The following is a 13,459-nucleotide window of genomic DNA, read 5'->3' as shown; positions in this document are numbered from 1 at the left end:
GCGTGCAACAACACTTTCGAACACCCCAATCGTAGAATTTCCCGACCTACAAGAGTACTAATGCAATAAAAAGAATGAAGAGGCAAGGGAGAAGGGGAAAAGTAAGCATCCGCCAGGGATTTACAAATGTTGGATCTCGTGGCTGGTGGAATGCCAAAATCCCTCACCCTCGCCCCCACATGAACGTGAGAGACTCTACGTCTAGGATGGATGTCGGTATATGGATTACTCTAGCTGTGACATACACAGGATAATATCAAATTTCCAAGTAAAGGTGAGTAAAGGTGAATATATAGTCCCAATAGGGTATGGAAAGAAGAGGCTGGTTCTGGATAGGGTTGCCCATTCCCAAGTAGTCACAACAAGTAACAAGATATAACAAGGTAAGAAATAGATCATGACAGATCAGTAGAAAGACAGAATGTTTGCGCTAGTGTAGCACATCAGAATTGACGACAAGAAGGGTATGTGTAATGCAGTGATTAGAAAGTGATAGATGTGTCCATAGGGGAAAAATATCTCAGTAAGAACAGAAAGAGGTTGGGAGAAAGAAAAGGGGGGATCATGAATATCATCTTCACAGGTCGTAGCCGCCGAAACAAGACCGACAGGCAAAAAAATGACTTTTTGTTTTTAATCCTGTTGGGGACCAACATGTTGCATCTCAATGCCTTGGGACTCAACATCTGGGACACGATACTTGCGTTTTTGGGAACCCAGGCGTTGATCGCCATCTTCATACCGCTGCTTAAATTGCATGTAGGTAGGAGGCCGAGGACGCCCAAGCACAGAAATCCAATTCTTAAGGACATTTCCTTGGGTGAACGGTCGATGTCGATCAGTTTTGGCAAACTTGTGCGAATTGAGATATTCTCTGGTGGTTTCGCCACGACCAACTAGGAAGATATGATATGCCCAAAGCGATGTAGGGTATGGTACTGCAACCAAGCCATATATCACCATAGCCCATGGCACTCTCCATTTGGAGATTGCGGCCCCGAATGAGATGCTTTCCTGAGACATGTAGACCAAGATGTGTGCCAGACTAGCACCGATCAAAAAGAGAGCCAAGAGAGTACAAGAGCTGACGAAAGTGAAGAAATATCGATAGTTTCGGCGACCAACGCAATTGTTGAGCCACACGCAGTGATGGTCGAGGGTTTCGACGCAGTTGTTGCAGACACGACAGTGATAGCAGCGAGGAGGCCGCCAAATATTGCATGTCTTGCAGTATTTCACAGGGACGTCCATGGCAGCTACATCTGAAGTAGCAAGTTTGACCATAACCCAGTCATTTGTGGGCGGACCAAGCGCCAGAGGGTCATCCGAAGAATCCGGGTGAGGCATAGGATGTACATTACGAGGCATAACCTAGGAGTATCAAGTTAAGAATCACGAAACCCAATCAAGACCGAATCACTTACTCCAGGATCGACAACGGATGCGTGCACAAATGACGAGAAACACACGTAGAAAATGTAAGCAAACACTATAGGAATGGCAGGAGAGATATTATGCCACAGCCAGGGAGCCCTAGTTTCATATGTTAGCCATTGGCCCGATGGTCATCCCAATTGTGTTCACATACGAGAAGGCAAAGAACAATGCCGAAGGTACAACGACTAAAAGCCCTGTTGCGATATTAACAGGCTTGTCTCTCGAGTTTTGGAAACGCCCCCCGCCGCAGAAGAATGTGTTGCCGAGGAAATACTCGTAATTTTTGCCCAAATTTGTTTTTGGTAGAGGGGGCTTTTTCACGTCATGTGGACCCGGAGAGGAGCCAGCAGAGGAGAGATGTTCGTGGCCTTTCTGGGCCCGAGAATCGTGGACGTGTCCTGCACCCCTATTTTGCAATGATAGGAAGGACAGGGGTGATTTTGGTGGAGCATCCGGCACGGCATGTCCTGTAAAGTTGGCGCCTAGGTTGAGACGCGGGGGCTTCTCCTTTTGATCTCGATCCCTCAGCAGTCTAACACTTTCACCCAGACTCCGAATGGTTGTGTTACCATTAGGGCTAGCGTTGGAAGTGTTGCGGTCTGGAATGATAGGATCTGTGAACTCTGTTCCTCGAGAAGGAGGAGGAGCCTCCATATCAGCCGCGGGTAGAGACCCCTGCGGGACTGTCCCATTGGAGATCAAGCTCGTCCGGTTCTGGCTTCCGTGCTCTGTCCAGTCGTCGGTAGATGAAATCGTCCCTTTAGTCACAGGGCGTGTTCCTCGGTGTGCTTGCAATCGTTGCGAGCTCATGGGCCGAAAAAACGCATGTGCTGTCAGGGAGGGGATATGTGTTCTACTCAGTCGACTACCTGAGCTACCAGGTCTGCTGGTCACTTGGCTAGGCGCATTGATAGAGTTCCGCGTTGGAGGTGGACCACGCCTGGAAACAGAGGGCTGCGACTGTAGGGCAGGGTGAGGTGATGTGTAAGATGGTGCTCGCTCACCATCTCCATCTGTCACTCGGGACGAAATTCCGTCTACAGAGGGAGGGCGAGGAATCCCTAATATATGGGGCGGTGTTGAGCCTTGTTTTGTATCACCGGTGTCGCCAGCCTCCGGATGAGCTGCGGAGTTTTCCATGGCTGTGGAAGGATGTGAATATTAACAATTGGCTAGATAGAAATGCGCGCTATCATATTGCGTTTCTAATTGGTAATGGCGAAGGAGTGGAAGCGAACCGCGGTGTAAGGTAGGCAGCTAATGTCGACGGAAGGGTACGTATGGTGAGCAGCGAGCGGGGGAGCAAAAGGAGTGACAATGGAGTCGACACAAGGTATAATGAGCGAAAGTGAATAAATGGACTAATTAAGGTCCTATAGTGCCATTAGTCTCAGATCTCAATGCTGAATTCCACCGACAAACCCGCCGCAAAGCTGGGGCCAAGACGCAGAGCCCCTGATGGAGAAAACCGGAACAAAATACCTCTGGCATGGACAGCGATCGAGAGGCCAAACAAATTGTAAAGACCAATTACATCACAGAAATCAACACCGGGATGATCGTATATGTGTCAGCAAGTCGAATAGGTCGAACCACAGAATATCAACCAACAGGAAGCTCGAAAGTCATGATCCAGATTGCTTAAACCGGTGATGACTCAGCGTCACCTGATATGCCGGCAACATCATTCGATGTTCATGATTCTCTCCCACTACACCGTCTCCAGTTCTCTGCCCACGAATTCTCCTTCCAACGCACGCTTGAATTGCTGCAACTATGTCCTCAATTGCTGCTCTAGCTACTCGCCGGGCTCTGACCCGCCAGTCCCTCCTCCGCGCTCCCCCGCGCCGCTTCGGTTCCTCCAAGGTCGAGGAGTCCAGCCTCGACAAGGCCCCCAAGCGTGATCCCGAGCTCTACGTATGGATCCCACAAAGCCATTGAACTACCCCGAAATTTTCATTCTAACTAATGGGCTTTTAGGTTCTTCTCGGTGTCATGTCTGGTGCTTTCCTGATTGCCGGATGGTGAGCATCCCTCCCGAAATTGCCCTACAATGCCTCGTGCCCAAATATTTCGCCCCATTTGCGCCATTGTGACGTATCGGCACTTCTTCGGGCTTTTACTCGATCGACCTCCCACCCTCAATGGCACACGCAAATACAATAGAAAGCAAGCACCGCGGTCGCTAATCAGTTTGGTATTCGCAACACTTTAGGTACTTCGGCCGCAAGCCCACCTCCGTGAACTCTGAGAGCAATGTTCGCATTGGCGAGAGCGCTATGCCCTGGCAGGGCAAGTCCGAGGATGGCAAGGTCTACAAGTACCAGTACCACCCTCACGGTGACAAAAGCCAGCCCCTCCGCGCTGCTCCTAGCGCCATGAACACCGTCATTGTTCCCAATGTCACCCTGCCTGAGGTATGAATTCGTTGGACCTTTCTATTTTATGCCATACATGGGATCGCTCAAGCACCGATCACCTTGGCTATTTTGGTGGGGAATTGCTGACATTAGCTTCTTTCTATCAGGACCTCCACGAGAGATTCAACAAGTACGGTAAGGAGGAGTGGGACTACTAGATGGCTATTGATTGGCCATAAGAAGTGCCTTTAGAAGTTGAATGGAGCGAATCGTCGTTTCTTACGGCCGGCTGATGTACACTAAGACCGGGGAGAGGAGAGGGCTGCGTGAACTTGCTATTGGGATAGCAAGAGATTTGTGCATAGTATCCGTATTCAGATGAAGTGTCAATTGGGAATAGGTCTCTTTCTTGTGTTATATCCGTACTCTACTGGCTTGGTTGCAAGGTTAAATTGGCAATAATCTGAGTAGAACCATACCTACATAGGTACCAACCATACCTACATAGGTACCTAACAAACTGGTTGCATAATCGCTAAAAATGGCCAACTATGTAGCTTTGTCGTTACGATATACAGCCCAAAATCAGCGGGTATTAGTGTCAATTATGGCAACACTAAAGAAAAAGCTCATAGAGAAATAGACAAGTACTCTAGGGAGTCTCATTATACATGGCAAAGTCCGCTCTCTTACGCTTTTATCTTCCACGCGACCACTATTTAGTGGCCTCATTACCCTCACTAGCAGGCTTAGCCTCCATGGAGCTTGACTGCTCAATAGAGCGTTCGATGCTATCAGCCACAGACGCGGGGCTCTCAGGAGGCACGGAGTTCCCGAACACGCTGCCAGTCTCAGGATTTTGGCCTTGCACATCTGGGTGCGGGGGCGCGAGCTGGCCATCGACGACGGGAACATCATGGGCGTTCTCCATAGGCTGACCAGGCTCATAGCGAGTCTCGAACTTCACTTTACCCTCTGCTCGGAGCGAGGCTACCAGGTTTTCGTCGAGAACTTTGCCGTTTTGGTCGCGGTACTCAACACGCGCCATGGAGCCTTGGATCTTGGGTGCAGTGACAGCCGCTGGTTCTGAGGCTTGGACAGCTTCACCTGCAGGCTCTTGAGCCTGGACTGGTGGTGGCGGGGGTGGTGGTTGAGCTGCAGTCGTAGGGGCAGCCACTGTCGGCACGTTCGGCACATATTGAGTAATGTACTGGCTCAACTAGTGGCGTTTAAAAGTCCATGTTAGTCGTGGTCTCGTCGATTCGTTTAATAACCTCGCCGGGGAGGTCTCCATTCCGGAACACTTACGTCGCTGTGGAAGGTGCTACAGTCGAAATCCCAGGATCCGAGCAGCTTCACCTGGTTGCAGGCATCCCTGGTCCAGGGGTTGCCATACACGAGTGGAGCGTAGAGGGTGAACACGACAACACTAAGACCCAGGAAGATTGCCATCAGAGCCTTGCCAATCAAAGGCTTCGATGCAAGCCCCAAACTCTTAATGCGGTTTGTGAGGAAGTCAAGTTCTTGGCAGAGGACCATAATGGCGAAGTAAAGAGCGGGGAGATAGTGGTGCAAGAAGAGCTGGCGCGCCATGAGGAAGAACGGGAAATAGTGGAAGAACCAGCCCAACACGCTTGTGCCAATCTCGTAGTCAAACCGCTTGAACGATGTGTGTTTGTAGTCATCACAGCTTCGCTGCCACCGAACAATGGAGAGAGCCTTGAAAACGAAATAGATTCCAATTGCCAGAGTGGTTGACCACCAAATAAGTGGGTTTCCAAGCAGGTAGATTTGGCGGTTATCTTTGCCCCAGAAGTTGATGCCACGAAGGAGGGTAGGCCAGGAAGATGGGCGAGAATCCCAGGCGTGAGATTCAACCAAACCGGCATTCGTGGTCCACATAACCTTCTGCAATTCCCAGAACTTGCCCAAGAAGCCGGGGTTCCGGTAATTGACTCGCTCGGCGTCTGGGGCCATAGCAGGGTGGTAGTTGGACTCGATATACCAAACGCTATTGGGAAGAGTACCACCTTTTGCACATGTCACTTCCTGCTGCTCCCATCCCCAGTCCGGAAGCTTGACCTTGTGAGAAAATAGGACACAGCCAGTCATGACGTGCACTAGCCTGAACTTGGATTGGATAGTCCGCAGGCGCTTCTTAGACTCTGGGGTCTCGGACATGGACTTAACAATCTCAACTCTCCATAAGTCATTAGCATCACCAGGGAAGCCTTCGTATCCGTAGGCAGAGACCTCATACTGCCAGTCGGCCTCGGTCACGGGAGGGCGCTCATCATGCGAGTGGATTCTTCGGTGAGTGATCGAGTGGTAAAGTCTGATAGTCGAGCCATCTTCAATGAAACCAGGAGCAGTCAAGTTGTCCCAAGCGAGCGGGCCCTCGACCACTCCATAGGGACCTAGAGGTTGAGTGGAGTTCTCCAGAATAAACAAGTTGTTCTCATCCTTGTGGGGATAGAGCGTGATTTGCTGCTGCTTGCTACCCGTTGGGTACATGTGAGGGTGGGAGTGCAGATAGCCGCCCTGCGTGTTCAGATGGCGGAGGCTGACTCGGGATCCAAAGGAGACATCCGCGGGAACATCTTGCATAGACTTTGAGTTCAAAGTTGCCTGGAATTCCGATGACATGAAGCCATCACCTTCTCCGGGGTTGACCAAGCATGTAAAGTGAATGGCAAACATGGCAAGGTAGAAGGCTAGAGGAATGATGATGAGGCAGAATACTCGGGAGAAGAAATGTTTGAGCCACAGACGCTGTAACAATCCTCTTGTTAGCATAAAATACGAGTTAATTTGAATCTGGAAATATATACCGGAGTGACATTTTTAGCATCGCCCAACAGTACCCACAATTGGAGAGCCGTGAGAGATCCAACCCAAGCCATAGTGAAGAGACCAACCCACTTCACGCTCAGGGTTGCTCCAAGAGAAAGACCAGTACACACCAGCCAGAACCACCACGGGCCGCGAAAGGCATGAGGCGGTCCCAGCTCTTGTTGGTTGGTGAAGCAGGTGAAGGCTAAAGCTGTCAGAGCGGTGAAGAAAATCAACGGGGAGTCGAGCAGAATCAGACGGGACTGAGTGACCAAAGCGTTGTCGAAGATAACAAGGCCAGCACCTAGGAGTGAAGTCGAGGTTCGGCACCCGGTAGCTTTGAGGGTGAGGAACATCAATGGGACAGTCAGAACACCCAGGATAGCTGGAAGCATACGCATTGCCACATAGGGCACACCAGGCTCCAAATAATCCTTGCCAATATCCTTGAAGTCGAAGTTTCCGTCAAAGCCAGCCAGCCAGCCAGCCAGCGTAAGTAGTAGTTTAGCTAGCGGGGGGTGTACATCCATGAAGAATTTCCCCTTGATGTATTTGGAAGCAAATCCACCGAAGCTGTTGAAGCGCAAAATATTAGTCTCTGTTTATTTTCATTTCGATTTATGACAAAAGGTTGGTGAGGAACGTACTGGACTTCATCGAAGACCACGCTGGTGGGCTGATAGATTCTGAATAGGCGAACAACCGCAGCGATCAGAGTCACCAGTACAAGAAGCTTATAATCCGAGCCGGGGAGTTTGAAGATATCATTGTTCTTCACTCCATCCGAGGCATATGTCTGAGGCACCGCCAAAGGCTTGCGGCTCTTGGGTTTGGGCGACCGACTGGGCGAGCGCCTACCACGGCTCTGAGGCCGTACGGCCAATGTGTCTTTGGATTTCTGTCCCATATTGTTCCGATAAAGGTGGGTGTGGAACGACGTCAGCGGTTCAGGAGAACAGCGCGGGAGTCGGAATGTCGAGGGGAAATGATAGGAGAATTGCGTGTAATTGGGTTATAGTTAGATCGTTAATGAAAGGCTTCTCAAGGTTTAATGGAAGGGTGGACGCTGTCAAAAGCTGCTTTCGACCTCGAGCTGTCAACAGTTCAATGGCTTCAGGCACCGGTTAATGATCGTGTAACAATGAGGGAAACAGCCCCATGACAGGGAGATAAGAAATTAAAGAAAAGTGGCTGCTGAAGAGAGAGTAAGAAAGAAAAAAAGATGTTGAAAAACAAGAATAGAAGTGAACACAAGATGGATGAAAGCGTGCAATTCCGCCTTGAGGCCAGATCGACGGCGGCTGTGGAGGGCATGTGAGCGGCCCCCTTAGTTTTAAGTCCCCTAGTATTGTAACGGTCTTTACTAGTGAGATTTAAAAGTTAAGCTACATTTTTTGGATATCGATATATCTAATCTATAGATATACATATATAGATAGATAAATAATTCTTAGCTGATCTGGAGATATCAATTGACTATATCCATGAAAAGAAAACCGAAACAAAATAAACATTCCCTATTCTGGACTTACATGGCAGTGGAGAAGGGCCAAAATGCGAAGAGACAGGAAATATAGCCGCACACGGAATACACAGCCACATGCGCCACAGTAATGCCCTTGCTGTGGCGGTGAAAATCAATTGTGGCTGGTGAAGGCTAGTCAGCAAGTCCTAGATAGATCTGCGATCCTATTAACAAGACCCCCATCTTTTCATATCCTTACCATTCACAATGGAACCGTCAAATGCGAATACACCTCATCCAGAAGGGTCCGAGGGGACTTTAAAGCCTCCAGAGGGCATGGTTCTTCCTCCAAAGGATATCCGAAAAGCCATTGAGACCACAGCAAGCTACGTCGTTCGCCATAAGGGTACTTTTGAAGACCGTATCCGCCAGAAGGAAAAGAACAACTACAAGTTCTCCTTCCTAACCCCTGGAGATGCATATGAGCCCTACTATCAATGGTATACAGCCGAGTACAAAGCAGGCCGAGTAGCAGGATTAGCTGGCCGAGCTGGCGAGTCTGTCGCCGCCGCGGAACCCGAAAAGCCCAAGGGGCCACCTGAACCAGCCTCGTTCCACTTCTCGGCGCGCATGCCGATTATCAATGCACAGGATTTGGACGTGGTCAAGCACACAGCGTTATTCGTCGCAAAGCGAGGAAAGTCATTCATGACTGCGCTGTCGCAGCGCGAGGCCAGAAATTTCCAATTCGACTTCTTACGACCACAGCATAGTCTGTACCAATTCTTCACGCGATTGGTTGACCAATACACTATCTTGCTTCGCGCAGAGGGAATTGATGAGGCAACTTCAGCCACAAAAAGAATCGCAGAACTAGAACAAAATGCAAAGAACAAATTTCACGTCATGGAACGTGCGAAGCAGCGGGCGGAATGGGTGAAATACCAACGACAACAAAAGCAAGAGAAGGAAGAGCAAAGTGAACAGGAACGGATTGAGTACGCCCAGATCGACTGGCAAGACTTCGTCGTGGTCGAAACCGTCGAGTTCACTGAGCACGACGACCACGCCGACTTGCCACCACCGACCTCAGCCAATGACCTACAGTCCGCCTCCCTCGAGCAAAAAGCAGCAATGTCCCTCAACATGCGACGCATTGAGGAAGCGATGCCCACCGGCCTCGACGAACCTGTCTACTACAACGCCTACCCAGTTCACCCCGCACCCATGCACGCCCCCCACCCCTCGGTCTCTCCCTACCCACCAGGCCCATACCCCCCACCAGGCCAGTATCCCACCGCTGAAGAGGACCAGCGCATCCGTGAACGAACCCAAGCGCGCGACCAAGCCGCCGCGTCTCAGGCAGCGGCCATCCCCGGTCAACAGCCAATGCGCATCCGCTCAGACTACGTGCCCCGAGCCCAGGCTCGCCGTCAACAAGCCCAGATGGCGATCTGCCCTTACTGCAACCAGAGAGTGCCTTTCGCCGAGCTGGACGAGCACATCCGTATCGAGCTGCTCGACCCGCGCTGGAAAGAACAGCGTGCGAAGGCCGAAGCCCGCAGTGCCACCACCAACCTCTCCACCGTCGATGTCGTCAACAACCTCAAGCGTCTTGCAAGCCAGCGCACCGACGTCTTCGACCCTTCTCCTCTCGATCAAGAGGAGGAAGATCGCCGCAAGCGACTGGCTATGGGTCTCGATGGCTCAGCTGGCCCACAAAACCCGAACGCTCCAGCTGGTGTGCAGAATCCCAACGTCCAGAGTATGAACATCGAAGACCAGCTCAGACATATTCATCAGCTTGCCAAGAAATGATATCCCCCGGCCACATGAAGTTCAGACGGGATGTTCTCGTTTCAAATTGAGGTTTCGCGGGGTTTTTCTATCTCGAACATGTCTTTTCTGCCATTTGTGGAGTTTGGGAGTGATGAAATCTGGATGATGAGCTTCTTTGTTTCTATTTGTGTACAATAGCGCCCTCTTTTACTCTAACCTCACGAAACATCCTGTCTGGTCTATGTGTATTCCCATTCTCTATTTAACTTCTAGTGGTGATCCTTTGGAGATTGGTAATTGGCATGTGTTGCTTGCATCTTCTACGGTATATTATTCTAAGGTATATATCATCTATTTATGCAATTTGATTCAAATTCATCTATCATTTATGACGATACTTCGACCACCAATGGGGCCCGGGACCAGTATTCCCGCGAGTCAGAAGTAGAGGCAAAAAAAAAAAAAAAGGGTGGGGGGGAAAGAACAGAAAGTGTGAAGATCACAAATGCCACACCTGGTCCAAATGTCCGCAAAAAAAAAAAGAGAGAAGGGAAAACAAAACGGATTAGTATGTATACATGGTCAGAAGTGAAAAGGTTGATAGTAATACAAGAGGCCATGTTGCTGATTGTGAAGAGATGGATACCCAAGAGGCCAGAACCAATGAAGGACATCATCAAGATGTAATCTAATGGGTAATTAAAGTAAAGGTAGAGGTCTGTATCAACGCGGGAAAGCAGACGAGAATTAAGTGACCGAAGGATGCAATGCCAAAGAATAGGGGAAGACATTAGGCGGATCATTAAATGCTGGGTAAACCGTATAGTCATCTCACTCGTGTCGATCGCTTGTGATCAACAGAGGTCAAGGGTTGCTCAAACCATTAGGTTTTGCAAGATCTGTGTCTGTGTCTCGACTCTGAATGATTGAGGGCTCATTGGGAACAGGTATCGTGGAATTGGTATCCACGTCAGCGCTAGCCTCTTCATAAACGCTTGCTACGGAATCCATAGAAACTCGCTTACGTTCCGAGTCACTCAAGGAAGCAGCATCGTCCCTGTCATAGATAGAACTTTGAGGTCGAGGAAGATCAGGGTGGGTTATATGATCAGTGTCGGATTCTGTGATTGGTGTTTCCGGTGCGAGTTCATCCTCCGCTGGAGATAATTCCTCTATCCTGGGCTCGAGGTAAGTAACGTCCACAGGATGAAGATACCGGTCATCGTCGTCCTCGGCGCCAGTATTAGACTCTGTTCTGACCAGCTCCGTCTCTGGTTCGCTTGGGCGATTGCACAAGGGAATGATTCCTCCTCCGATACGGGACCAGAACATCCTCTCTCTGAGACGGATGGTCTCATCCCATGTTTCCTTTTCTTCTTCAGTATCGCCAGCCCGAAGGTGTCCATCAAGGATGAGACGCAAGTAACCAGTGAACTCGCAACAGGAGCGCACTCTTTCTAAGCAGAGAACACAAAGTGAGTACCTTTGAGCGGTCTCGCTATCTGAAGTTCGGAAACGATGGGTTCTCGCGTTAGCCGTGCCAGGTCTGCGTTCACCACAGACAGAGCAAGGGAATTCGAATACTTTGGATTGTGGGGGCATTGGCTCCACGACAAGACTGCCTTCGCAAATACCACTTAGAACAGTACGTCGGGTCAACCATGAGATCCCCGGCGCTAGATCTAGTCTCAATGTAGGTTCAATATCCTCCAGAAGCACGCGCTTGTAGAAGCGAGTTTCCTTTAAGGAAAAATGTGATCCCGTTGCAGAAGACGTGCTCCCATTGGGAGAATGGGTAAACCCCTTGGTGGGTGATGAGGTCGCCGACGGAGATCCTCCGCTAGCAAAGCTTGCCAGCCCCATCACGTTCAGGCCTCCATACGATCCACTAGCAGCACGGCTAGGAGGTTTGGAGCTCCGAGAGAGTACAAGGAGATCGCGGAAATCCTCATAAGCCTGCAAATCCGTCCGGCAGACCATGCGGAGGAGCTGCGGGAAGCTGGAGGAAGGCCCCGGAGTGAGCTCCTCGGTATTGTCAATCAATATAGGAACGGGGTCAAGCTCGGGCTCTTCGTTACTAGAACCTTGCGCTGGTGAATGTCCATCCGGAGATGGTGGAGCCGGAGTGGAACGGCTTTCTACATCATCTTTCTGAAGATTCATCCCTTGCATAACAGACTTGAGCTCGGCAAGCTGGTCCTGGTTCGATGCCAGGAGTAACTCGGTGTCTTTGACTTGTGAACGCAACTGCTCATTCTTCTTCTCCACTGCCTCACGTTCGATCTTAGCTGAAGCTACCATCTAAAATGGTGTTAGAAGTTAGTTTACATTTCATATGCATATGTTGAAAAGGATTACCGACCTTATTGGCTTCTTCAAAAAGAGCCGCAGTAAGAGTTTCCACTTCTTGCTCAATAGTTTTCTTGCCTTTTTCAGCGGCGAGACGCTGGGTCTTCTCTTCCGCTAATGCAGCCCGTAATTGCGAAATTTCGCGATCAGCGTCGGCCTTTTTTATATAAACTTTGTTATCAATGTCTCGCCGATACTTCTCATTCTGAAACTCCAGAGCTTGAATCTTGCCCTGGGCTAGTTCTAGCTCTTGGCGGGTAGCAACTAGGCTATCATCAAGGTTTGTTTGGTTGTTGATGGCTTGGATCAGTTTCACAGACAATGCTGCTACTTCGTTGCTCAAATCGGGGTGCTGAGGCGATGACGTCGAATGTGAAACCTCCGACCCGACCATCAATCGCGGATCCTGCAAGGTGCTGAAACCGCTTTCATCAAATCCAGAATTGTGTGTTCCATTGGAAGCAGCGATGTCGGAGAGATTGGTAGTGGACTTCGCTTTAATGACGGTTCGGTCAGAGGATAACGATGGGTGCTCGGAGGAAAGCGACCTCTTGTGGCGCGGAATCATGTTGGATGGTGAGAAGAAACTATGATGAGAGGTCTGAAAGGCAATTAAACTGCCCCACCTAAAGTGTCAATAATTGATTAAATTCCCAAAAAGGATGTCTCGATGGATAACTTACTCGGCCATAGTGAGTGACGTAGAAGGCGTTCGGAATGTAAGGCAAAAGATGGTTCGCTTGTCGCAAGATCAAGATCACGTCTAGAAAATCCTCGGTAGACAAGTTGATATCTGCGCCATTCACACCCAAATAGACAAGTGTTAGGATAGAAAGGTCGCGCGTGCGGTCGAGTAGGCCCACGGGTACGTAATAAGTTGAAAGATAGCCGAATCCGGGTTTGGGAGTGAGGGGGATTTGGGAATGAGGAGAGTTGGATGGCGGAAGACACAACAGAAATGAATGCGCTGAAAGTCAAGAGAAGGATTGAATTGCCACAAACAGGTCTGATCGGAAATATCAGCCTGTTGAGGGTGTCGACGAAGTCGGGATTGGCACCGCGAGTCCTGGAGATGAAAAGCTTAGTCACCCGGATACGAACCCGTACTATTGAAGGATCGGCTGCGCTATGAACTTGTAAGAAAATGTTGAAGACTTTAATCTTATATGAAAATGGGCTTGGGCTGCGTAGGGAACTTAAGGCCAATGTGAGGGGATGAATTCAGCATTGCCACTCG

At 49.8% G+C, this 13,459-nt stretch overlaps 5 protein-coding genes across 5 annotated transcripts; 2 read left to right on the top strand and 3 right to left on the bottom strand.

The window, feature by feature from the left end:
• Window positions 1-633: 633 nt before the first annotated feature.
• erf2 (palmitoyltransferase ERF2) lies at window positions 634-2,577 on the bottom strand (the record flags this gene model as incomplete). Its single annotated transcript, XM_057248660.1, has 3 exons — window positions 634-1,371; window positions 1,425-1,533; window positions 1,589-2,577. 3 exons carry the CDS (start codon window positions 2,575-2,577, stop codon window positions 634-636), a joined length of 1,836 nt encoding a protein of 611 aa, XP_057113092.1.
• Window positions 2,578-3,213: 636 nt separating this feature from the next.
• N7479_000961 (uncharacterized protein) lies at window positions 3,214-4,015 on the top strand (the record flags this gene model as incomplete). Its single annotated transcript, XM_057248659.1, has 4 exons — window positions 3,214-3,354; window positions 3,418-3,461; window positions 3,653-3,854; window positions 3,965-4,015. The coding sequence occupies 4 exons, from the start codon at window positions 3,214-3,216 to the stop codon at window positions 4,013-4,015; spliced, it is 438 nt and encodes a 145-aa protein (XP_057113091.1).
• A 497-nt stretch (window positions 4,016-4,512) lies between these two features.
• pmt1 (protein mannosyltransferase 1) lies at window positions 4,513-7,536 on the bottom strand (the record flags this gene model as incomplete). The annotated part of the gene is made up of 4 exons (XM_057248658.1): window positions 4,513-5,016; window positions 5,106-6,569; window positions 6,629-7,202; window positions 7,277-7,536. 4 exons carry the CDS (start codon window positions 7,534-7,536, stop codon window positions 4,513-4,515), a joined length of 2,802 nt encoding a protein of 933 aa, XP_057113090.1.
• An 825-nt stretch (window positions 7,537-8,361) lies between these two features.
• On the top strand, window positions 8,362-9,912 carry N7479_000959 (SURP domain-containing protein; the record flags this gene model as incomplete). Its single annotated transcript, XM_057248657.1, has 1 exon — window positions 8,362-9,912. One exon carries the CDS (start codon window positions 8,362-8,364, stop codon window positions 9,910-9,912), a length of 1,551 nt encoding a protein of 516 aa, XP_057113089.1.
• An 825-nt stretch (window positions 9,913-10,737) lies between these two features.
• On the bottom strand, window positions 10,738-12,790 carry N7479_000958 (guanine nucleotide exchange factor SEC2; the record flags this gene model as incomplete). Its single annotated transcript, XM_057248656.1, has 2 exons — window positions 10,738-12,174; window positions 12,236-12,790. The coding sequence occupies 2 exons, from the start codon at window positions 12,788-12,790 to the stop codon at window positions 10,738-10,740; spliced, it is 1,992 nt and encodes a 663-aa protein (XP_057113088.1).
• Window positions 12,791-13,459: the final 669 nt, after the last annotated feature.

This window comes from Penicillium vulpinum, assembly GCF_028829585.1.
Source record: "Penicillium vulpinum strain IBT 29486 chromosome Unknown utg000001l_segment0_segment0, whole genome shotgun sequence".
Taxonomy (NCBI): Eukaryota; Fungi; Ascomycota; class Eurotiomycetes; order Eurotiales; family Aspergillaceae; genus Penicillium; species Penicillium vulpinum.
Note: the sequence above shows the minus strand (reverse complement) of the source record. Positions and strands in the feature narration are given on the sequence as shown.